We start from the raw sequence: 26,478 nt of genomic DNA on the forward strand, positions 1-26,478 counted from the left end.
AGTGCACTTTATCCACTGCACTACCAGTTGCCTCAGGAGTTAGGGCATAGGGGAAGAGTTTATGATTAAGCAAAGAATAGAGAGAACAACAGAAGATAAAATGCACAATTGTGATTACATGACATTTAAAAGTTTTGCACAAACAAATCCAATGTAAGTAAAGTTAGAAGAGAAATATTACTGAAGAAATACTCTTTATAACTTTCTCTAAGGGTCTCATTTCCAACATATATAAGGAACCAGTTCAAATTTATAGAACAAAAACCATTCCCCAGTTTATAATTTGTCAAAGAATATGAACAGGCAGTTTTCAGTCAAAGAAATCAAAGTTATCAATAGTCATATGAAAAATGCTCTATGTCACTACTGATCAGACAAATGCAAATTAAAACAACTCTGAGGTATCACCTCACATCCATCAGAGTGGCTAATAAAACAAAAAAGGAAAATGTTGGATGTTGGAGGTGATTTGGGAAAACTGGGATGCTAATCCACTGTTGGTGGAGTTGTGAACTGATACAACCATTCTGGAGAACAATTTGGAACTATGCCCAAAGGGCTATAAAACTGGGCATACCCTTTGATACAGCTGTACCACTGCTAGATTTATACCTCACAGACATCCAAAAAAAGGGGAAATGACCTATTTGCACAAAAATATTTTTAGCAGCTTTTTGTGGTGGCCAAGAATTGGGAATCAAATCCATCAATTGGGGAATGGCTAAACAAGCTGTGGTATATAATGATGATGGAATATTGTGTTATAAAAAATGACAAACAAGATGATTTATGATAGACCTGGAAAGACTCACATGAACTGATGTATAGTGAAGTGAGCAGAACCAGGATAACGTTATGCAGACTGACAGCAATATTGTTTGATGAAGAACTGTGAATGACTTAACTATTCTCAGCAATAGAATGATCCAAGACAATTCCAAAGGACTAATGATGAAGTATACTATCCATCTCCAAAGAAAGGACTGATATTGATTGAACACAGACTGAAGCATGCTATTTTTCACTTTCATTTTTTTCTCGAGTTTTCTTATCATTATATAAAATGATTAATATGGAAATGTTTTACATAATTGCACATGTATGACCTATATCTGATTGTTTACTGCCTCACAGAGGGGGTGGGGAGGGATATAATTTGGAACTCAAAACTTTAAATAAAAATGTTTTATTAATGTCTTTTTTTTTTGCAGGCAATGGGGGTTAAGTGACTTGCCCAGGGTCACACAGCTAGTAAGTATCAAGTGTCTGAGGCCGGATTTGAACTCAGGTACTCCTGAATCCGGGGCCGGTGCTTTAACCACTGTGCCATCTAGCTGCCCCCTATTAATGTCTTTTTAATAAAGAAAAAAATATTCCTTCCTCTCCCTTCTGGACATCATATATCTAGATCAGGAAGCACATGTGACAACAAAGGGATATGGTCACTAACCAGGTCAGAAAACAGAAAGGAGATTTGAAACTGCCTACACTCAACCAATTAGGGTGGGGCCCTTGCTCTACAATCTGCTAGTGTGGGGTCAACAGCCCCTCATGGAGCACTTGGTACACAGTAGGTATTTTAATAAATAATTGGTTGGAGGCTGCAGTTTCTCTGTTCAGGCACTACAAAAATGCCATTATCACTGAGTATCCAGCTCAAGAGGACCTGTAGTTAAATCTAGGATCCTGCCCCAGCACTTATTTTTCACTTGGGTAATCTTTGATCTGGGATGGTTGGGGTCTTCCCTTCCCCAAGCTTTCTTCACAGGGATTGGAGATTTTAATTCAGCATGTAATGCCACTTATGTATATACTGGGGGGTAGGGAGACAATTGAAATATGTTAATTGTTCCTGGCTCACAAAACAAGACAAAGTTTATTGGAAATTGCTCTTAACAATCTCCCTGGGGGGCGGGGGCGCGGCTAGGTGGCACAGTAGATAAAGCACTAGCCCTGGATTCAGGAGGACCTGAATTTAAATCCAACCTCAGACACTTCACACTTACTAGCTGTATGACCCTGGACATGTCACTTAACCCTTGTTGCCCCGCAAAAACAACCACAACAATCTCCCTCGGCTAATATTACTGGTACGATAGGAAATAACCTTTAAAACTTTACTGCACGGTACAGCTAGGTGGCACAGTGGATAGAGCACCGGCCCTGGATTCAGGAGGACCTGAGTTCAAATTTGGCCTCAGACACTTACCATATACTAGCTGTGTGACCCTGGGCAAGTCACTTAACCTTCACTGCCCCACCAAAATAAAGAAAATGAAAAAAACTTTACTGCAAACAGTTTGGCAATTATCTTCAATATACAAATATATTCAAAACACCAAGGTTGAAAAAAAATACCAAGGTTGGCAGAACAATGGAGAAATGAGTCTTCAAAAGCATCACATAACACCTGTGCTTGTATGGTCTTTAACTTGTCATGGAACTTTAACAACTTGGGGCTGAATTCCACAAACTTTATCAAGTCCTTTAAATCTTCACTATTCATTCCAAGTTGTAACATGACTTGAAATTTCAGCTTTATCTGGGTAGAGTGAGCCATTTGAAGCCTTCTAGTTGTCTCAATGTGGGGAGCCAACATCCTGTCTTAGCTCTGTTTTTTTGTGTTTGTTTTTGTTTTTTGCAAGGCAATTAGGATTAAGTGACTTCCCCAGGGTCACACAGCCAGTGTCAAGTGTATGAGGTTGGATTTGAACTCAGGTCCTCCTGACTCCAGGGCCAGTGCTGTATCCACTGTACCACCTAGCTGCCCTACCCTTTTTTCCCTTTAACTATATTTTGATTCATATTAGCTCAAGCACTGAAAAATGCTTCAGTTTTTGTCTTGGGATGAAATTTAATCTTTGTTACAAGATTTTTTGTTTTGTAACTCCTTTGTCCAGTACACTCTATGGTCCCTGGAAGGAGTTTTAGAGTCATAGTCCTGTTTCTGATACTGACTACCCCTCTGACCATACTCGTCCTTTAATTTCTCTGGGTTTCTTTGCTCAATTATAAAATGATGGCTTTAAACTAGATAACCCCTCAGCCACTATCCCTAAATCTATGGTCTTCTCTCATTAACTTTGTGTTAACTCTTCTCAAGCCCAGATTTGGGTACAATTCATAAGATGTCCTCTTTCTCCCCCTTTAAGTTTTAAAGAACTACCTATGGCATTCCAACTTAGAGTCTTTTTCCTTATCCTCTTGGCTATTGCTATTTCTTTTTGAAATCCAAACCTCAGAGAATTTATCTGTTTTGACACAATGGGCTATCCTACAGAGTAGTCTTTTCTCCTAATTAGATTATTAGCACAAGATCATTACCCAGCAGTACTGCAATTAAGACTGCCCAGTTGTCCCTTTTTTTTTTTTCGCAAAAGGGATGCTTACAAGTGAACTGTTTAAAAAATTCTCTATTCACTGAAGTATGCATAATTTTACATGTCATTTTTGATGCAAACTATTTTTCTTTACCTTTCACTATATAATTTGGATCTTATTCTGCTTTCTCACTGATGACTAGTCTTATTTAAGTGTAACTACTTAGTATGTGGTCTTTTCCTAACTATTTGCAGTATTTATTTTGATCCAAGTTTTGCCAGTTGGCTATCACACTTCTGGGTGAGTAAAACCTGGGTTTTCACTCTTTATTCAGATTTATGATTTATTATCACTTTTGGGGAGAGTTATGACTTTTAACATCAAGAAATTTTCCAGGCCAACCAACTGGTTTTTGTGGTAAAGCTCTTGACACCTTCTTATAATTTTGTTCTTTTCACTTTGGTCTTATTTCTGGTATATAATTGGCTTCCTTTTTTTTTTTTTTTTTTGGTTTGGGGGGATTTTTTTTGGTGGGGCAATGAGGGTTAAGTGACTTGCCCAGGGTCACACAGCTAGTAAGTGACAAGTTTCTGAGGCTGGATTTGAACTCAGGTCCTCCTGAATCGAGGACCAGTGCTTTATCCAATGTACCACCTACCTGCTGACAGTATGCTGGAAACACCAGCAGTTCCCTCCATTCTTTTTTCCAGGGTGTCTACTGTTTTACCAAGGGTTTTTTTGTTTTTTTGCAGGGCAATGGGGGTTAAGTGACTTGCCCAGGGTCACACAGGTAGTAAGTGTCAAGTGTCTGAGGCCGGATTTGAACTCAGGTACTCCTGAATCCTGAGCCGGTGCTTTATCCACTGTGCCACCTAACTGCCCCCTTTACCAAGGTTTTTACAGCTCCTATCCAAAGAAACCAAAGCTCTAGTTTGCTCAGTTCTTCTTCAATTTTAATATTAATCCTCCAGTAACTCTCTGAAATATGATGGTATTTCCCTCCTCTTTTCTTGGATCCTAGTTACTGCAAAAAAAAAATTCTTTTGAAGATTTCTCCCATAATTCTATTAGCCCATAGTATTTCTTTATTTTATTACAGCTGTGCTTGATCCTGATTAACTCAGTCTGCTGCATTTCCCCCCTTTTTAAAGTTTTAGAATTTTATAAATGCATCTCTTTTTTGGATACATGTTTAGCTGTTTGGGAACAGTGAATAGGAGAAGGGTTTACACACAGACTTTCACTTTAGCCATTATGCCCCAATTTCCTGAAAACTGTTTCCAACCAAGTTCAGCTTACTGACTGCTCACTTCCTGTGAACTACAAAGAGGGATGTTGGCTTTTTCAGGTTATCACAAGAATCAACAGTTAAAAACAAAGTAATTTTACTTAAAACAATAGTGATAATAAAGAAGCTTGCAGGCAAAGGATATCACTGACATTGAACAAAACCAATATAGCACTTCCTCCCCTGCATCCCAGATCTCTGTATTTGGGAGACAGGACCTTTATTCTCTGGTTTTCTCACATTTTGCAGAAAACCTGAAGAGCCCAAAATATAAAGGGGAGAGAGTACCCCCTATGCTCTAGATGTTTTTATCCCAGGGTCTATGCACTTTTTTCATTATTTTTTGCGAGGCAGTGTGGGTTAAGTGACTTGCCCAGGGTTACACAGCTAGTAAGTGATAAGTGTCTGAGGCCAGATTTGAACTCAGGTCCTCCTGAATTCAAGGCCAGTGCTTTATCCACTGCACAATCTAGCTGCCCCTTTTTCATAATTATTTCAATGTAACTGGTTTCCTTTGTAATCCTAGGCATTCTAATCATTTTGAGATGTAACTATAGGTTTTTCAGGCTGCCAACATAGTCCAGGATACAAAAAAGTTAAAGAGCCCCTGCTCTAAGACAAAGCTGGCTGTCATCCATCTAAGCACTCTGTAGTGGTGAAATAGCAAGTCCAATATTGCTGATACCCAAATGCTATTAAAGGTTTTCCAATTAAGGATATAATGTGTATGGCCAACTTGAGTCAACTTTATCTTTTTTTTCTTTGTGAGGCAATTAGGGTTAAGTGACTTGCCCAGAGTCACATAGCTAGTAAGTGTTAAGTATCTGAGGTCACATTTGAACTCAGTTCCTCCTGAAAAATACCCTTACACTGTGAAAATTTTCTGGACCTAGTTCCTTTTAATCATGTTTTCAATATTAGGTAAAATTTAGTTTTGGTCTTTGATGACCACTCCAGTAAGAAACCTGCTGACATCCTCCCTTCATTAGCCAGTTGATGATGCATTAATGTTTACCCAATCCATTAGCTGTTAGCACCAGTTTGTTTTCTAATTTAGTCAAGCTACTTCTCAGAAATTTGAAGCAATGTATAATTCAAAGGCCAAAACAGGACCATGAGCAAATAAGGAACCTTTAGTGGGTTCCACCTTATATAGTCATTTCCACTGTTTAATCATTGCAAAAGATCAAACAATTGGCACTGATTTTATCACACTTCTAAGAGCTCACATTGATATAGTGCTTTTAAAAAGCATTTTATACACATCTTATTTGAATCTCAGAATAACATTGTAGCATATCTTCCCACAGACAATATTACTTCCATTTGATATGAAGAAATAATTTCAAATTATTGCTCAAGGTTGTTTCTCTGACTGAAAGTCTGACAAACTCTAGCAAATTTCTTTATCATCTGTAAAACATGGCTAACCCCTCACAGGGTTTTGAGGTTGAAAAAAGATAGTATCTATAAAGCACTTTGCAAACTTTAAATCTCTCTACAAATGCCAGGTATTAGCAGCAGAACTTATATCTAGCAGCTTCTCACTCCTGATGTCATTCATACAGGACAAGCCACATAATCACCTCAAAACATTTCAAACCAAACATTTCCAGGACAAGTAAAACGAGCATTATAGGATGTGCCACCATAGAGTAATGGATAGGTAGAACTTCAAACAAATTCCACTATTAAAACAGTAATGGGAATCCATTCATTCTTTCCCATGGGCCCAGATCATCTACATTCCCCAAATATCCATGCAATCTGCAATTCAGTTTCTAATAAACAAGTCAAAGTTCATCATTTTCAATTCAGACCTTTGGGCCAACAGGCTTTTCTAAACTGAAAAGCCACCAGTAATGGCAAAACAGCCACTGTTCAATCCTTATGCAAGTACTCAGTTCTTTCTTAAACACTGCAAAACAAGTACCCTTTGAAATGTTTTGTGGTACTTTACATGTCTTCAAATCCTATTATTTGCACTGTTTTCAAAAGGTATGCTCTGATCTTGATGTCCTAAGAGGCCTTGACTACAAGGTCATTCTTTCCTTCTCTCTGGTTGCGGTACTCTGGAGGGAGGAGGGGAGAGGAGACACTCCTTATCTTAAAAAATGTTTATTATATATTCATTCAATTGGGTGAGTTGAATCCTATAAGTTTAAACATTTGCCACTTAATAGTTACAAAAAAGCTCTTCTTCAAGCAAGGAGGAAAAGGGTAAAACAGTAACATCTGTCACTCATCTAGAACTTTAGGCTTTACAAAAATTCAATCATCAGGTTATTAAGCTACTGGGTAAAATCTCCAGACTGACAAAGTTGCTGTACTGGTCCAGTTTTCTAAAGTAGCTTATCTTCTTCTCCAAAAGGGTAAGATATAATAGAGTGAGTAGAGCTGGCCTCTGAACCAGGAAGACCCAAGCTCAAATTTCACCTTTGAATAGATTGGCCATGAACCCCACCCCATCTCCATGGAAAATCATTTCATTCTAAGTGTTGACTTGCCCTGATACAGTGAATTTTCTCATACAAAGTTCTAGATCATTGAAATCAAAGATCTGATCTTGGAATTACTTATTTAATTTCTCTGCTCTTTTCTAATTTTGTTCTGCTAGTTAGGATCTTTGCTCACTAATTCTGCATCCCAAATCTTGCTCTGTATATATGCAACACACTAAAATTAATGCTTCAAAGATACAAGGCTATTTTATCTATGCCTGTTGTTTAGCTCTAAAGGCTAAAACAATGTATTTAGAAATTGAATTCCTATAGCTCACTTTTTCTAGCTTTTCCTGTAAAACACATATTCCAAGTCTTATGAACTAAGACTCTTTTCTCTTTAACAACAGAGCATCTTGGAAGATTATGCTCAATAACACATTTTAACAGATTATTTTTTTTAAAAACATGTATGAAAATATTATGCATATTTATTAATACACATAGTTAAGAGACTATTTGGTTCACAACAAAGTATGGTTCACCAAACTGAAAATTGGGTCACTGCTAATAATTACTTTTTATGAGAAACTTAGTTTTAATAATAACTTCCAATAGTAATCAATTCAGTGATAGAATACTAAAGAGAAGTGGTCGCTGCCATTTGAAATATGTAAAGAAGGATAAGACTGAGTAATAAAAATACCTTTCTCAGCTTCTATTTGGACTATTCTTGTTGAAGAGAGCTTTAGAATTCCTTGTTAGACAGGAAAAGGAGTGTTTGTTCTCAGCTCACAGAAATGTGGCCACACATGAGGAAAAAACCTTTATAATTTCTGAGTCTACAGTTCCAGTAGTCTTGGACTTTCTGGAAATTTTCTTTCAACAATGGTAGTTAACCCTCTTCCCTCCTCCTCTGTGGAGTTAGAGGGCTGATAACTTTCTAGGTATTTCGCATTTGGTAGCAGCTTGGTAAAGAAAGGGATAATAAATCCTAAGCAAAATTAATTCTTAATAGACTGATTCATACATATACTACAGCTACAAATTCAGATGCATGTGTCACAAAACTACACACACAGAATAGGTTTAATGTGGAATCATAGAAATATCCACAACAATCATTTGCCAGGAGGCAGATGCCCAGGTCTCTTAGACAATTATCCCCAATACTGTTTTGTTAATAGGATGATTGCAGCTACTTTTTTCAAGTCCACATCAAAATTCCGGCATCTGTAAAACTATGCTTGAAAGTCATTAGGAGTCAAACAAATTCTTTGGGGAAGATCCATATGTCCACAGGGGAAGATCTTTGGATTGTTTAAGTTTAGCTATCATTTCCCATTATCAACAGAAAAAAAAATGCTATTCTAGGTTCTTTCCAATCAAGTCACTTTACATTCATAACAAGTATTTCTCCAAGGAAAGTTCATGGCTCTAAACTACCTACAAGTCCAATCTCATGGGCATCTATATTTTAAATGTAAAAAAAAAAAAAGAGTAAAAGCTTTCTTAAACCCATGTTGCTATATCTGCCATATCACTTGTTATTCCAACCCTCTCATTGGTTCCAGTTGAATCCCTGAGAGATGCTCTTTTGTTACAGGATTCTGTAGCTGGAGTAAAAGTAAGGACCTTGAATGGGCCTGCTTACTTTGGCTACCAGAGTTGTTTTCAAGCAAATAATCCAGCCTATTTTTCAGGCATATTGCATAGTAGATTCTTGCTTGGCATTCAATAAGTATTTGTTGAGCACCTCCCACATGCCAGATCCTGTGCTAGGTAACCAGTGACAAAGAAAAACGAACCAAAACAAACCAAAAATGTCCTTGCCCTCAAGTACCTTACATTCTACTGGCACTGGCTAGACTATGATCCCCAAGTTCCCTTAAAGCTCTATAGTTTTTGTGATTCTGCAAATTCTCAGGTCTCAAAGGATGTGCTATTGCTGAAAAAATTTTCACATATTACCTTCCCTTGTTTTCTCCAAAACATGAATTTTCTAAAGATACAAAAGGAAAGAGTTGTCACTAGAGGTTGCCCATATTTGTTTCATAGATATTGTTATTCTTTAATATGACACTTCTTATGATTCCTAAAAGACGAGCTGTGACTGAAGGTTTTCCCACATTCATTACATTCTAAGGGTTTCTCTCCAGTATGAATTCTCTTATGCTCTGTAAGACTTGTTGGATAACTGAAGGCTTTTCCACATTCATTACATTCAAAGGGTTTCTCTCCAGTATGAATCCTTTTGTGTAAAGTAAGTTGTCTCTTCTCTCTGAAGGCTTTCCCACACTGATTGCAATCAAAGGGTTTCTCTCCAGTATGAAGTCTTTGATGTGTCCTAAGGTTTGAACTATTGCTGAAGGCTTTTCCACATTCATTACATTTAAAGGGTTTCTCTCCTGTATGAAGTCTCCAATGCATCATAAGATTTGAGCTGTTACTGAAGGCTTTCCCACATTCTTTACATTCAAAAGGCTTTTCTTCTGTGTGAATTCTCTTATGGGCTGTGAGACCTATCCTGTGGCGGAAGGCTTTTCCACATACATTACATTCAAGGGGCTTTTCCCCGGTATGAATTCTCTTGTGTTCTGTAAGACTTGCTATGTAGCTAAAGGCTTTTCCACATTCATGACATTCAAAGGGTTTCTCTCCCGTATGAATTCTCATATGTTCATTAAGTCTTCCTCTCTCTATGAAGGCTTTCCCACATTCACTGCATGCAAATGGTTTTTCTCCAGTGTGAATCCTCTGATGCTTCATAAGTGATGAACTTCTGATAAAGGATTTCCCACATTCACTACATTCAAACTTTTTCTCTCCTGTATGAATTCTCCAATGAAGCTTCAAGGATGACCGACTACTGAAGGCTTTCTTACATTCATTACATTCAAAGGACTTCTCTCCAGTATGTGTTAATTGATGTGTCCTAAGTGTTGAGCTTTGGCTGAAGGCTTTTCCACATTCACTACATTCAAAAGGTTTCTCTCCTGTGTGAATTCTCTGATGTTCAGTAAGACTAGTGGTATAGCTAAAGGCCTTTCCACATTCATTACATTCAAAAGGTTTCTCTCCAGTATGAATTCTCATATGTTCTGTAAGTCTTCCTCGCTCTATGAAGGCTTTCCCACACTCAGTACAGGAAAAGGGTTTCTCTCCAGTATGAGTTCTCTGGTGTTTTCTAAGTGTTGAACTTGCACTGAAGCACTTCCCACACTCATTGCATTTGTATCGTTTTTCTCCAGTATGAAGTCTCCTATGATATCTAAGGGATGAGCTGTGGCTGAAGGCTTTCCCACATTCATTGCATTCAAAGGGTTTCTCTCCAGTATGGATTCTTTTATGTTCAGTAAGTCTTACTTTCTCTATGAAAGCTTTTCCACACTCATTACACACATAGGGTTTCTCACCTGTATGAATTTTTTGGTGGCCTTTAAGTGATGTGCTTCTACTGAAAGATTTCCCACACTCATTACATTCATGACGGTTTTCTCCAGTATGAAACCTACAATGATCTCTAAGGGATGAGATGTAGCTAAAGGTCTTCCCACATTCTTTACACTGAAAAGGTTTCTCACCTGTGTGAATTCTCTTATGTGCAGTAAGTTTTCCACTCTCTATGAAGGCTTTCCCACACAGATTACACACAAAGGGTTTCTCCCCAGTATGGATTATCTGATGCCTCCTAAGTGCTGAGCTCTGCCTGAAGGCTTTCCCACATTCTTTACATTCAAAAGGTTTCTCTCCTGTGTGAATTCTCTTATGTTCAGTAAGACTTATTGAATATCTGAAAGCTTTTCCACATTCATGGCAAACAAAGGGTTTTTCACCAGTATGAATTCTCTTATGTACATTCAGTTTGGCCCTCTGAATGAAGGCTTTCCCACACTCACTGCACACAAAGGGTCTCTCTCCAGTATGAAGCCTCAGGTGTCCTTTAAGTGATGATCTGGTGCTAAAAGCTTTCCCACACTCACTACATTCACATGTTTTTTTCCCAGTAAGTTTTCTATGATACTGAATAAGATCTGAATGGTAACTGAAGGATTTCCTATATTTATTGGACTTAGAAAGTTTCTTGCCAGAGATTTTATGACATTTGAGAATGCTCGAATACTGTTTGGAGATCTTTGTGCTTCCTCCATACCCATGGAGACTTTTTCCTGTGGCAGCTCTCTGCTGTGGAACAGGTAATGAACCAGAACTGAAGCTTTTCCCAAATATGTTGCTTTCATGGGTAACTGTCATTTTTTTAGACTTTCTTTGCTGGTTATCCTTCTGCTTCTGTAACTTGACATCACATTCCCAGCCATCTCCCAGAATGGCATTACAAGATCCATCCTTTGTGAGTATTTCTTTGGATGTTTCTCCAAGAGAAACCGAATGCTTCAGAACTGATTCTGTCGTTTTACGCCTAGTATTCAGAATAAGAGAATCTAAAGAAAACAACAACAAAAAAAGTTATTGAAGTTTTTCTCACATTCTTTATATTCAAACAACTTTTCTTTATGAATTTTCTAACGTGCAGAAAGACCTATTCTGTGGGGACTCTTCCACTCACATTACATTCAAGGGCTTTACTGCTTCCTGAAAGGCAAAACAGAAATTGCTCTCTGTGAAGGAAAAAGAACAATGATATGCAAACTGCAGAACAAATACTGTTATGAGATAAATGAAGCTCAACCAACTGACTGCTTTAAACAAAGGTTAACTCTACAAAGCTAAATGAATATCACTGCCTACATTTTTTTTCTCGTGGTTTGACTTTTGCCTAACCATATATCATTTTCACAGTATTCTATCCCCTTAGAATCATTGTTAGTAATTGGCAACAAAAAAAAAATTAAATTTTCAGAAAAGGGAAATAGGTTGATTCCACAAATTATAGACAGGCAAATCTGATGCCAATTTCTCACAAAATCCTCGTTTTAAACAGATAAATGGTTTTGTAACTACTGAGAAAATAAAGCAATGCCCATTAGGAACTGGCAAGGGTTCAATAAAAACAAGATGTGCCAAAAACCCTAAATTTCTCATTTCCTTTTAACAACTAATTGATTGAGAGATAGCAGGTACTTTGGGTTTTTAGATTTTAACAACATTTTCATTGAAGTCTTTCAAGATATCACTGAAGATTTGTCAAGTTATAATCCAGGAAGGTCAATAAGCACAATGTTGTAAAAGAGCATTAAAAGGTGTGGTGTCCAATTCACAGAGAATAACAATATCACTGTACACTGGTCACACCACACTGGAAGTTCTGAATTCAGTTCTGCTCATGGAGGAAAACACTAATCAGCTAGAATATGTGAAGAGGAATTGACTAGAATGCTTCATGAAGGACTAGAAATTACATCACTGGAGAAAGGGCAAATTAATTAGGAGAACAAAAGACTCAGGCAAGAGCATGGATATGTGAAAGGCTCTTGAGGGCATTAAATATTGTCTGTTTTGATAAAGGACAAAACAAAACCAAAGTCATAGGAAGGAAGGTTTTTATTTTGACAAAAGGCAAGTCCATCAAAATAAAAGTTGTGCAAAGTGGAATTTGACATGTTAAGAATTTGGGACCTCCTTCCTATTTCACTATTCAAACAGAGGTTGGATGTCTACATGGCAAAGAAACTGTAGAGTTTTACCCTGCATCAGGTGAAAGGATGAATTAGATGTCTTCCAAGGCCCCTGCCTATTCTGAGATTCCATTATTCTAAATCCTTTATAATTATGGAAGAAGCAGCTAGATACAGCAGTAGATAGAGGGGCCTGGTGTCAGGAAGACCTGAGTTCAAATCTGGCTTCAAACACTTACTAGCTGTATGATCCTTAGCAAGTTCCTTAATCTATCTGTCTTGGTTTCCTTAACTATAAAACAGGGTTTTTACCTCTGGGGTTGTTGTGAGGATGAAATGAGATAATAGAATTTGTAAAATACATAGCACAGTGCTTATTAAAAATAAGCATTTAGTAAATGGTTACTCCCTTCCCTCCCTCTTTTTCATCATTGAAGTTTGTCTGAAGGTTAAGAGAGAAACATAAAAAATGTGGCACAGCAGATTGGTATTAAATTTGATGTTGGAAGTTCTAGATTTAAGCTCCGAATCTGACATTTATGAGCAATGAAACTATGGAAAAGAAATTCATAATCTTAGCAGCAGTTTTTTTGGTAGTAAACTAATAGAAACAAAGAGAGTGCCCATCCATTGGGGAATGGCTGAAAAACTTGTAGCATATGAAATGGATTGTCTTTTATATTAAATATGTCCTATTTTGTGGGGTTCTTTTGTTTTTTGGGTTTTTTTTTTCAGTGAGGCAATTGGGGTTAAGTGACTTGCCCAGGGTCACACAGCTAGTAAGTGTTAAGTGTCTGAGGCCGGATTTGAACTCAGGTACTCCTGAATCCAGGGCCAGTACTTCATCCACTGTGCCACCTAGCTGCCCAAATACGTCTTACTTAAAAAAAAAAAATCTGTCCTTAACACCCCAAAAAGGGTCATATACTAAACAGGAAAAAGTGATTACATATGACAAAGCAAGTCTATACCTAACTTAAAAATACACATACACACATACACACACAGTACATTTAATATATCACATTCAAAGTTCTTTAGCCTTTCTAGGCCTCCAACTGAACCTCTGATTCTCTTTTCTGTATTTTTCTCTTAAATACTACAATGACTATCTTTTTCTTTTTTGCTGAAGAATTATTGTACAAAAAGAAATTGGCTTTGAAAATTTAAGGAAACTTGGGGAGTACTTCAAAGAATTGAGACATGCATAGAACCAGAAGAATAAACTACAACATGACCACCAAAATGTACAAAAGAAATCAACACTAAAGCACCGGCCCTGAAGTCAGGAGTACCTGAGTTCAAATCCGGCCTCAGACACTTAACACTTACTAGCTGTGTGACCTTGGGCAAGTCACTTAACCCCAATTGCCTCACTAAAAAAAAAAAAGAAAAAAAAAGAAATCAACACTGACAAGATATATCAGAGAAAATACAAGAACATAAGTCCAAGAGCCAGTCTCCAGTGTATGCAGAATTGAACTGAACTAAGCATTCAAGAAGAGGAAAGTATCACACAGGTGTAACGATTGGAATAACGCCACCTGCTGGATACTAACTGTAGAAGAGTTCTGCCCATGAAGCGAAGGTCTTTGAGGGCAAGACCAGGAGTCTTTTCTTCAGGAGTCAGGAAGTGACGCGGACTAGTGGGAGGAGGAAGGAAGAGACTGGCGCTCAGTCTCGCGCTCTCTTTCCTTTGGACTCTGGTGGAGAGCGGAGCTAGAAATGTGCTCTCCCTTTAATAGCTAGGAATTTAGGCCTTTTTCTCTCTCTTTACCAAATTCTTATTCTCCTTAATAAATGCTTAAAAGTCTAACTCTTGCTAAAGCTTATAATTTATTGGCGACCACTCATTAGATATTTTAGACAGTTTAGCTAGAATTTTAGCCCTTAACACAGGAAAGACAATGAAGGATACAAGTAAAAGAGGTAAAATCAGAAAGGACAATGATTTCATTTTGTGAGATCTCGTGTGAAACACAAAGTGACAGAGACATGCAGAAAATAATGTATCAAAATGAAAAATTAAGACATGTCAGAGATCTCATGTACTTCCTGGGTGGGAGAGGAAGGTTAACATATTCACTCACCTCGACAAGGGCTTCTGGGTACTTCTCCCTCAGGCATCCAAGGCACTTCACCTTTCTCCAGTTGGGAGATCACATCTGGTTGAGAACCTAGAAGCCCTACTCAAAGAGTAAGAAATGGGGGAAAAGTGCTGAGAATAGAGGTATCTCACACAACTTTTTTCTCCTTAAGGAAAAGGGGACATACTAGGAAGGGCAACAGTGGGGTAGACTGAAGACCTCTACAGGATGCTATGTCTTAGGAAATATGGAGGGATGGAAGGGGCTGCAGGGGATGGGGTCAGATTCACTTTAGACTCATAAAAATATTGGTTGATTTAAATCACTTATTGCTAAGTTAATGGAAATCTTTCATGTCTTAAAGTATCTACCTTTACAGGACAAGCTAAAACCTGGAGGAAACCAGAGAATGAGGAAGATGTTGCCTGATGGGATGCACTGTGGAGACACAGGCTTCCCAGATTGTTGTGTTTTAAAGTCTTCACTAGTGAAGAGAGAATAGAAATGTTTTGTTTGCCCTAAAGAATTCAAGCAATTCCTTCTATGACATGGGTTCTTGAACCACCCTGAAAACCAAACTAAAACTCAGCTGAGTGATTCAGATATTCCACAGCCTAAATTTAGCCCCCAGGGACTGGTTTCCAGGGGGACACGGCCTTACCCAGGAAGACTAGGTTCTTATAGTTCTCCAGCATCACATCCCTGTACATATTTCTCTGAGAAGGGTTCAGTTGCCTCCATTCCTCCTTGGTGAAGTTCACAGCCACATCCTTAAATGTCAACGACTTCTGAAACACAAACAGTTCTGCTCACTCAGGGACCAACCACATCATATGGACCATAGAAGAGATATGCAGCTGGCAAAGGGTGAACAATAAGTCACTGAGAGGGCACTAAGGGTTTTCATATTCCACATCAAATGTTTACTCAAGCCTACTTATTGTCCACATCAGAGACTACACCCTCAATCACATAAACTGTTATACATAATTGCCCCAATTCATCGCAACAAACTAGCTTCTAAAGTAAGCCCCAAGCCAATCTCGTGATTTACTCCTCTGTGCACCCCAAAACAACAAATTAACACCCAAAACCCAACTATCTGGATAATCAGTTATACAATGCTGACATCAATTATTATACCACACATAACTAATTTCTAAGAAGCTACACTGTATCAGTCACTCTCCATTACTGATCCCCAAGTCTGGGGTTAAAGTAGAAAGCAGAGAATAAGCTCAATTGAGGGGGCAAGGATACTGCACCCCCATTCAGCCAGTAATGTGGCCCTGCTCACTCAACCAAACCCTGCTTTTCTCATCCAAGGTCCCCCCAACCAAAGTGCAGAACATCTTCCTTTAATGACCCTACAATACACAGAATAATGAAAGAACTGTTCAGGGGGATATGAAGCATGTCATATGATACACTGTAGGGGTAAGACATGAAGAGAAATCACAAGAACATAAATGGATTCACACGAAGAGCAATAGAGAGGTACAATGTTCGTGGCTGGGCCACCTCAATTCTTTAAGAGTAATGCTTCTAGGGGCAGCTCGGTGGCACAGTGGATAGAGCACCGGCCCTGGAGTCAGGAGTACCTGAGTTCAAATCCGGCCTCAGATACTTAACACTTGCTAGCTGTGTGACTCTGGGCAAGTCACTTAACCCCAATTGCCTCACAAAAAAAAAAAAAAAAGTAATGCTTCTAAACGAACAGATTTCAGATAAGCACAGAAGGGGGGGGGCAGGGAAGGGCTCCGAGGCTGTCCAGCTCACCTCACACCTCAAAGGAAGCTCCCAATTATAATGTGCATGGCAGGTGGCCATCTGGTTACACTGAAGGAACACACCCCATATCTTGAAGCAGGCCATCCCACTTTTGGACAGCTCCCATTAGAAACTGGGCAGCTGGGTGGTGCAATGGATAGAACGCCAGGCCTGGAGGCACCTTTGGGAGTTCAAATCTGGCCTGAGACACTTACTAGCTGTGTGACCCTGCGCAAGTCGCTTAACCCTGTTTGTCTCAGTTTCCTCATCTGAAGAATGAGCTGGAGAAGGAAATGGCAAACCATTCAAGTATCTGCCAAGAAGAGTCAAACACGACAGAAAAACAACTGCACAACAACAACTGTTAGAAAAATGTTTAAGACATCAAGCTAAATTGGCCTTTTTGTGACTTCCACCCACTGCTCCCAGTTCCACATTCTGGGCCCAAACAGAGCAAGCTGAATCCAAGTCATGACCCTGTAAGCTATGTGAAGCCTGCTACCATCTCCCTCTAACAACACCCCCCACACTTCCCACACACACACTGGCTAACCATCCACAGCTCCCTTAACTTACTGGCATATAACATGAACTCGAGACCTTCTACCATCTGATTGCTCTCCAGCATATTTAGTGCTAGACCAATCAAATTACCAAGGAGAACTTTACAAATTAGACAACATAACACCTGGACAAACGTACTGGAAGTAGTAAAAGAATGAGGACTTGGCCCTCGTGGATCTTAAACTGTGATGCAAAGCAGTAATTACCAAAAACTATCTGGTATGGATGAAATGGAGAAAAGCAAATTAGTTCTCCAGACTTGAGAATCAGAAGATTTATGGACAACAAACCAAAGGATCCCCAAAGACTGGGAGAAGGGCTCTTTATCCTAGACAGACAGCTAGGAAACTCACCTAAGTAGAATGAGAACCTGCCATTGGAAGAAAATAAAAAGCTACTGAGAAAACTGGAAAGCAGTCCAACAGAAACTAGGTGTAGACTAACGTTGCACTTCATGTAACAAAAACAGCTAACAGTTATAGTGTTTGCTGTGTGCCAGGTATTCTGCTAAATGCCTTACAATTATGATCTTATTTGATCCTCACAAAGACCCTTGGGTGCACGTGCTGTTATCCCTACTTTACAGAGGAGGAAACTGAGGCAAAGTGATATACCAAGATGAGCTCTATGTGGATTGATAATTTAGACCCCAGCTTCTTAAACTGTGGGTTATGACTGGATACAGGGTCACATAACTGAATTTGGGGGTTGCAAAGAATTTGGCAACAAGTAAAAGGTTATTTATACCTTTTTTATATACCTATATACCTAGGGTCATGTAAAAATTTCTTGGGCAAAAAGGGGTCATGAGTGAAAAAAGTTTAAGAACTGATTTACACAGAAAGGGTGACATAATAAATTAGATAAAGGACCAAGGAAAGATGGGAGATCCAAGGATAAGGGAAGAATTCACAGAAAGGTAATATGGGATAATTTTGATTACATAAAATTTAAAAGGTTTTGTACAAACAAAACCAATGCAAATAAAATTAGAAGAGAAACAAGTAGATAGAGAAAAAAAATACTTTGTATTAAGTTTCTCTGATAAGGGGTTCATTTCCAAGATATATAAAGAAGTGACTCAAATTTGTAAGAATCATTCCTTAATTCATAAATGGTCAAAGTCAGTTTTCAAGGGAAGAAATCTAAGCTATCAATAGGCACGTGAAATAATGCCTAAATCACAATGAATTAGAGAAATGATAATTAAAAATGACTCTGGGGGGGGGAGGGCAGCTAGGTGGCACAGTGGATAAAGCACCAGCCCTGGATTCAGGTGTATCTGAGTTCTAATCTGGCCTCAGACACTTGACACTTACTAGCTGTGTGACCCTGAGCAAGTCACTTAACCCCCATTGCCCCGCCAAAAAAAAAAAAAAAAGACTCTGGGGGCAGTGAGGTTGCACAGTGGATAAAGTACCAGCCCAGGAGGACCTGGGTTCAAATCCAGCCTCAGACACTTGACACCTACTAGCTGTGTGACCCTGGGCAAGTCACTTAACCCTCATTGCCCTGCACCCCCCCCCCAAAAAAAAAAGATTCTGACATTCCACTTCACACTCATCAGATTGGCAAAGTTGACATAAAAGGAAAAACAACAAATGCTAAAGTTGCTATGCGAAAACAACAAATTAACATATGTTGATGGAACTGTAAGTTGCCCCACCATTTTGGAAAGCAATCTGGAAACTAAACTGCCTGTGCCCTTTGAACCAACAATACCACCACTGGGTCTATACCTCAAAGAGGTAAAAGCAAACAAAAATATTTGTTGCAGCTCTTTCTGATTGTAAAGAACTAAAAACTGAGGGGAGATGCCCATCAACTGGAGAATGGCTAAACAAGTTATAATATATGAATGTGATGGAATATTATTGTGCTGTGCAGGCTACAAAAACATCTAAGAAAACTTGTATAAACTGATACAGAAAGAAGTAAGCAGAACCATGAGATTAATCTATATAATAACTACTGAAAAAATAAAATCTTTGAAAAACTTAAGAGCTATGATCAATGCAATGAGTCACAACAATTCCAAAAGACTCATGGTATCCATTTCCTGACAAAGAGGTGATAGACTCAGGGCATAGATTTGGACAGAGATAGAGATAAACACACACACACACACACACACACACACACACACACACACACACACAAACTCTTTGGACATGGCCAAAGTGAGAATTTGCCTTACATGGCAATATACAGGAATTCATTTTTCTCCCTTTTCCATGTGCATAGCTTAGATTTCTTCCCCTAAAGGAGAAAGGAGGGAAAATAATGCAGATTTGGGATAAATTGAAAAAAAAAACAAACAATTTGACATTTAAAAAAAGAACAGCTAGCAAAAATGAAAAGCAATTTGGGGCAGCTAGGTGGTGCAGTGGATAAAGGACTGGCCTTGGATTCAGGAGGACCTGAGTTCAAATCCAGCCTCAGACACTTGACACTTGCTAGCTGTGTGACCCTGGGCAAGTCACTTAACCCTAATTGCCCCACAAAAAAAAAAGAAAGAAAGAAAATAAAAGAAAAGACAAGCAATTTGTCAGATAATCTCAGACCTACAACTTACAAAATGTGACACAAATTTTGAAGGGGATCTGCCTTAGGTCTGATTCCTGCTCTGCCCCTGACTAGACTGGTAGCTGAGTATGCCTCACTAAGTCTCAGTTTTCTTGTTAGTTTCTAAGAATGTTTTGAGGAAACCAATTTTCAATCTGTAATATGTCCCATAACTATGATCTGACTGTCAGTTCTTGAAGGATAAGGATTGCCTTTTGACTCTTTGTATCCCCAGGACTTAGCACAGGGCCTGGCAAATAGCAGGCTCTTAATAAATTCTTACTATTATTATATATACTGAACCAAGATGTCTAATAACCCTGAAATTGTGTCCTTTTTCCTAGCTTTAAGTTTTGTTCCTGCGAGAAATGATTATTAATAACCAATGATTTGAGGAGATCCAGAGTCATCCTTTCAAAGTTCAATCTCTTGAAAGACACTGAATTAACTCTCCTCAATCTTGGTCAGACAGGGTGGTCTGGGTATAGGGAGAGTCCCTCTGTCCAAGAGTGACCTGATGTCATTCTCAGCTCCTCATTGGAATGAGTTCACTTCTCAATGTAAAGTCCACCTCTCATTTGTTAACCAGAATTGATTGCCACCCTCAGGAACACCCCTATTCCAAGGGCACATAAGCCACGAGCCTGCCACCATGACTGTCTTTGGCATTCAAGAGTGCCACTGACCTCTTTTTATTCAAATGCTGGCATTATTAATAAAATGACTAATTACCCAGAAATCATGTCTCTTGGACATTTTAATCATCACAGTCCTTAATTTTCATTTTCAATCAAGAGTTGTTAATTTGCAAAGAACATGTGTGTGCATGGCCCCATTCATTCTCTTCAAATGTCACTTCTTAAAAGAGACAGGTGCCAAAGTTTGGAACTGATATCAACATAGGGTTTGGACAAGCATCTAGAAAGGATGCAAGTGATAGACAGTACAAAAGTGGAACAACAGTCCTAAAATAACGCTGTCAGAAAGACTGATGGTCAGAAAGAACTGACTATCCAAGGCCCTCTAGAGACTTTTTATACCTTTTGCTCTAATTCATCTAACACAGGGGTCCTGAACCTTTCACAGACTCTTTTGGCAATTTGGTGAAACCTATGGACTCATCAGAATCATGTTTTGTTGTCTACATTTATAACTGAAAGAAATGCTAAATTTCCATCAGAGGATAGTGAAAAAAAAGATGAGATATTTGTTCTTGTTCAAATACATGGAGCCTCTAAAATCCATCCATAGATCCCTTGAGGATTAGTGGACCCCAGGCTAAGAGCCCCAATCTAACCATTAGATAGTATTTGATTGGCTGACAGCTTGATCCTAGAGCCTAACTCTTAAACTGTGCATCATGACCCCATATGGGGTCACACAACTGCATGGGTGGCAACAGTAAAGGTTATGTATACCTATTCTATAGACCTATATACCTGGGGTCACGTAAACATTTCTTGGGCGAAAAGGACTCACAAGTGGAAAAAGTTTAAGAAGCCCTGTCCTAGGGCACTGTAGATTGAAGATGTCCCTGTTAGGTTTGGGGTTACTTGAATGTGAGGACAGACATCCACCAAACACACAGCCCAGAATGCCTCTAAAGCTGCTCCAGCTTTATCTCTCTCACCTTGAGAATGACTCAGAGATAGGAGGGACAGAAAGATGTCAAGTCTATAAAAGAAATACACGGGGGCGGCTAGGTGGCGCAGTGGATAGAGAACCGGCCCTGGAGTCAGGAGTACCTGAGTTCAAATCTGGCCTCAGACACAACACTTACTAGCTGTGTGACCCTGGGCAAGTCACTTAACCCCAATTGCCTCACTGAAAAAAAAAAAAAAAAAAGAAATACACGACTTTCAAATGTTTTGTGTATGTACTTTGGCCAAGGAGACCAGTGGCTCCCCCAAGATCAGGTCACACCAGACCCAGTGCACGTCCTTTTGTCCCATATTTTGTCAGTGGGATTCTTGTTCGCCAGCAGGACGGCCCGCAGAACCTGAGGGCCTCTCCAACCCCGAGATCCTGTGAGAAGATTGCCGAGTGTACGCACCTGCCTGGGCGGGTAAATCAGGGAGGGTGGATTAATGCTATCAATGTCAAGTTGTCCATCAGAACAGCCAGGGCTTTCTGGGGCTCAGATGCCTGGCTGAGTCAGGGTGGAACCAAGGATGAGAGAAAGAAATGTGTCCAAGGTCCAGAAGATGAGACCGCGTTTCAGGGAAGAAAGCCTGACTCACCTGGGACCTCGCTGCTGCCAGGAGCACAGAAGCCATCCTTCCTTTCCCCTCTTGCCTCTTTTCTGGAAGAAGGCCCACACTTTGAGAAAGCAGAGCTGTGAGACAAAAAGGAAGTCATGAACATAGTTCTGCTTTGCAGCGTCCATAGCCTCCAGAGCTGAATTCCCCATACACCAGTGAGGTGTGAAAACCCGTGGTCCCTCCTGATGAACTCCCCCACCCCAATCTCCCCCCCAAATCGGCAGAGTACACTAGCCCTGGGGTTACAGCAGCTGCCAAGGGACTGAGCTCCAGTCTGGGAACCAGGAAACATTGATTTCATCTCACAGCCTCAGCCCCACGGGCTCCATGACCCTCAGTGTACATCTCAAGCTCTCCTTGTCTGCATCACATCTTCATGAGAAACACACATCTCCCCAAGGCCTTCCCCTTTCCATAGTAGGTGAATCAATCGGCTGGATTCTTCAGAGAAAACTTTCACAGGATGAGCCTCTATTTCCTACCAGAGTCAGTGTGAGTGGGAGAAGGCCTGGATCTGTCACTTCATGGACACAGGAAATGAGACAAGGGACAAGGGCAACACCCTCTCAGAAACTTCTATCATTTCAGAGAGTTGCCCTTAGAAAGGAGAAGCTTGGGGGCAGCTAGGTGGCACAGTGGATAAAGCAGTGGCCCTGGATTCAGGAGGACCTGAGTTCAAATCCTGCCTCAGACACTTGACACTTACTAGCTGTGTCACCCTGGGCAAGTCACTTAACTCTCATAGCCCTACCCAAAAAAAAAAAAAAGAAAGAAAGAAAAGAAAGAAAGGAGAAGCTCAGTGTCTTGCCCAGGGTGACAAAGGCAGTATGCATCAGATGCATGACTTGATGAGATTACTATGTGGTACAAGAGAGAGTTCTGAGCCTGGAGTCAGGAAGGCATGTGTTCATTTCTACAATCAGACCCATTTGGTAGAGGGGAGCGTGTGAGAGAGGCTCTGAGCCAGTCTCTTAACTTGCCTGCCTCAGTTTCCTCATCTGTAAAACAAAGAGGACAACACCAACCTCAGAGGGCTGTTGTGAGGATCAAAAGAAATCACTTTTGTAAAGTGCTTTGGAAAACATTCAAGTGCTATAGAAACCTTAGTCTTCATCATCATAATTGAACCCAGGTCTTCTGGCTTTCCAGGGCCAAGCCCTCTAGTAAATACAGGCTTACCTCACGTGATTGCACTTCACAGATGTTGCATGTTTTATAAATTCAAGGTTTGTGGCAACCCTGGGTCGAGCCAGTCTATTGACACCATTTTTCTAACAGCATATACACGATTTGTGTATCTGTGTCGCATTTTGGTATTTCTTGCAATATTTCAAGCTCTACCACCACCACTACTATATCTGTCATGGTGATGTATGAGCAGTGATCTTTGATGTTACTACTGAAATTCTTTTGGGGTGCCAATGAACCATGGCTATATAAGGCAGCAAGCTTAATCAATAAATATGTGTTCTGACTGCTCCCATCTCTGAGCCAAAATACTAAAATTAGGCCAATTAATAACCCTACAATGACCTGGAAGTGTTTAAGTGAAAGGAAGAGTCAATCCATGTGGCAAACTTCATTGTCTTATTTGAAGGAATTGTGATATCCACCCCAGCCTTCAGCAGCCACCAGTCAGGAGCCCCTGACATAGAGGCAAGACCATCCACCAGCAAAAAGATTAGGACTCTGAAGGCTCAGGTGATAGTTGGCATTTTCAAACCATACAGCATTTTGAAAATCCAGGTATATACGCAAGTTTTCAGGACATAATGCTATTGCACATTTAATAAACTAAAGTCTAGTATAAACATAACTGTTATATGCACTGAGAAACCAAAACATTTGTGTGGCTCGCTTTATTGAAATATTGGCTTTATTGTGGTTGTCTGGAACCGAACCTGCAGCATCTCCATGCTATGTCCATATATGCTATCGCTTCTTTGTCTAGTCAGTATAGACTGGAGGAAAGGGGTCAGAATCAGGTATAAACTGGCCTGGAGTCTAGTTCCACCTTTGATACTGATGAAGAGCCAGACACTGGAATTCTGAGTCTTGATTTCCACCTTCACAAACAAGGGATCTGGCAAGACCTGCCTGACCAACCTCACTGGCTCTCACCAAGGTAACACAAGGTAATGGAGGGAAACGTCTTGACAAATGAAAGTGATGGGTGGCAGGAACCCCCAAAGTCAAGGCAGGAAACTGGGGAGGGGAAGGGCTTGGGATTTTGGGGCGGGGGTGGGATGGGAAGGGCCAGTGGGGATGTGGAACAAAGGGCTAACTAAGGCAGGTGAAGTGAAGGGGAAAGATAGGGATGGCACACAGATGGCAGGAAGGTAGGGACCAGAGCTCCTATGTCACACAGGGAGCAAGGGAGCTTCCCACCCTCTCCCTTTAGAGATCTCTTTTCCTCCCACAATGCACTGTACAGATGACCTTCCCCCTCCCCCCACCACACTGGTGTTATTCTCCACTTTCACCATTTCCTGGGTGTTCTGTTTGCTCCAGGCCTGTCCCCCAGGCTGGAGGGTCAGAAATCACCAGCATTTCACAGCTCCCTGATCTGTTCCTTCCAGTCAGCTTTGGCCCCAAATCCCAAGGGAGGTCTTAGGGCAGGAAGGTCCTCTCTGATGGGTTGGATGATATAAAGGCTAACTTCGAGGTCCTGGAAAGCCGCAGCATGGGGATTCAAAAGCAAGGCTTCTTTCGCTGGGGGCCTTCAATCACCTATGTCTCTGATGCCAGAGACCAGGCCCTAGGAGAGAAGGATGGCCTTCACGAGGGACAGAGAAGAGAGATTCAGAGGCCACCTTCCACTCAACTTCTACTTAATTCAGATTCACTGGGACAGAGAGCTGAAAGGTCAGAAGTCAGCAGCTCCAGTCTTACAGGAACATTAAAGATACAAATGCGTGCAGCTGCACACAGGAGGGACCGGCCTCTGAGCCTGGGAGACCTGGGGTCAAGTCCCACCCCTGACTCATACTGGGCCTGGCATCAGGAAGAATGGTGTCCCAGTCTGGTCTCAGACACCTCTAAGTGTGTGACCCCGAACTGCCTGCCTCAGTTTGCTCATCTGTCAATTGAGGATAATCACGGCACCAGCCTCCCGGGGTTACAGCGAGGATCAGATGAGATATTTACTAGAGTGCTTAGCACAGCACCCAGAACACAGCAGGCTCCGTGCACTAAGTGCTTATTCCGGTCCATCTCTTGGCTTCTGGACATTTTCAGTGGCTCTGCCCCATGCCTCCTCACCGCCCCCTCCAGTCCCAGCAAAACTCCCACCTTCTGCCAGAAGTCCTTCCTCATCCCCATTAACGCCGGGGTGGCCCGATTATTCTATTTGTCCTGTCTGTCCAGAGCTGTCTTCACGGGGTCTCCCCCTTCAGACTCTGACTCCCTCAAGGGCAATGACCGTCTTTGGCCTCACTCTGCAGCCCAACAGCCAAGCACTGTGCTTGGGGCATTCAATCAATGTTTGTTAACTGACTGGCCAAGCTTCAGAGAGAATCTGCTTGTCCTCCGTGCTAAGGAAGCCTGTTCTCAGGCACCAGGCACACAGAGTCTATCCCCCAGACTGAGCTGCAGCCTTTTAACCTGGTGGTGGTGGTGGTGGTGGTACTTGTAGTGGTGGTAGTAGTAGAAGCAGTAGTGGTAGTAGTAATGGCCGTATTGACATAGTATTTGTAAAGTGAAAGCACTATCTCCTTTGATCCTCACAACAGCAACCCTGGGAGGCAGGTGCTATTTTTAACCCCATTTTACATTTGGTGAGGAAACTGAGGCAGACAGAAGTTAGGAGGCTTCTCTAGGGTCACAGAGCAAATAAGCGTCTGAGGCTACCAGGACTGCACCACCTTTGAAACCCCAGAGAGGTGGGCCTTCAGAGGGGGACAGAAGAGTATTTTTAGTAATGTGGAAACACACAGACACAAACACACACACACACACACACAGAGACACACAGAGACACAAACACACAGACACAGAGACACAGATACACACACACACACACACACACACCCTCCCTTTCACTGTTGGCCTCAGTCTCCTCATCTGTCAAATGAGCTGGAGCAGCAAAGAGCAAACCCCTCGACTATCTGCCAGGAAAACTCCCAATGGGATAGTGAAGACTTGACTGAAAAGCTGGACAATAAAGGGCTCGCAGATATTTGCAAAGTGCTTAAGGAACATTCTCTCAATGACCCTCAGCACAATCCCAAGACTCCACAAGGAGGGGAAATGACTTCTCCAAGGTCATAGTTCTAAGTGCTGAAGAGAGGACTTTTTTTTTTTTTTTAGTGAGGCAATTGGGGTTAAGTGACTTGCCCAGGGTCACACAGCTAGTAAGTGTTAAGTGTCTGAGGCCGGATTTGAACTCAGGTACTCCTGAATCCAGGGCCGGTGCTCTATCCACTGTGCCACCTAGCTGCCCCGAAGAGAGGACTTTTAAACCCAGCTGTCTCCTGATAAGAAGTACAGTGTCTTTCCAACTAATCACAGTATACACGTGCACACAAGCACACCTCGGAGATGTTTCAGGTTCAGTACCAAACAACCACAATAAAGCCAATATTTCAATAAAGTGAGTCACATAAA

General features: G+C 40.7%; 1 protein-coding gene and 1 long non-coding RNA gene across 3 annotated transcripts in view; one reads left to right on the plus strand and one right to left on the minus strand.

The window, feature by feature from the left end:
- The window catches only part of LOC122746906, a 30,592-nt gene extending 16,667 nt beyond the window's left edge, over positions 1-13,925 (plus strand). The window contains exon 4 of the long non-coding RNA XR_006355588.1: positions 13,759-13,925. This is a non-coding gene — a long non-coding RNA (uncharacterized LOC122746906). The remainder of the gene's footprint in view (positions 1-13,758) is intronic.
- The window catches only part of LOC122746903 (zinc finger protein 420-like), a 28,858-nt gene continuing 3,677 nt past the window's right edge, over positions 1,298-26,478 (minus strand). For both annotated transcript variants that reach the window (XM_043992986.1, XM_043992987.1), the window contains exons 2-5: positions 21,853-21,947; positions 15,375-15,501; positions 14,717-14,812; positions 1,298-11,492 (exon numbers count right to left, since the gene is read on the minus strand). In XM_043992986.1, the coding sequence (XP_043848921.1) occupies positions 9,115-11,492; positions 14,717-14,812; positions 15,375-15,501; positions 21,853-21,888 (2,637 nt within the window). In that variant the 5' untranslated portion in view covers positions 21,889-21,947 and the 3' untranslated portion in view covers positions 1,298-9,114. The remainder of the gene's footprint in view (positions 11,493-14,716; positions 14,813-15,374; positions 15,502-21,852; positions 21,948-26,478) is intronic.

This window comes from Dromiciops gliroides, chromosome 3 (genome assembly GCF_019393635.1).
Source record: "Dromiciops gliroides isolate mDroGli1 chromosome 3, mDroGli1.pri, whole genome shotgun sequence".
NCBI lineage: Eukaryota > Metazoa > Chordata > Mammalia > Microbiotheria > Microbiotheriidae > Dromiciops > Dromiciops gliroides.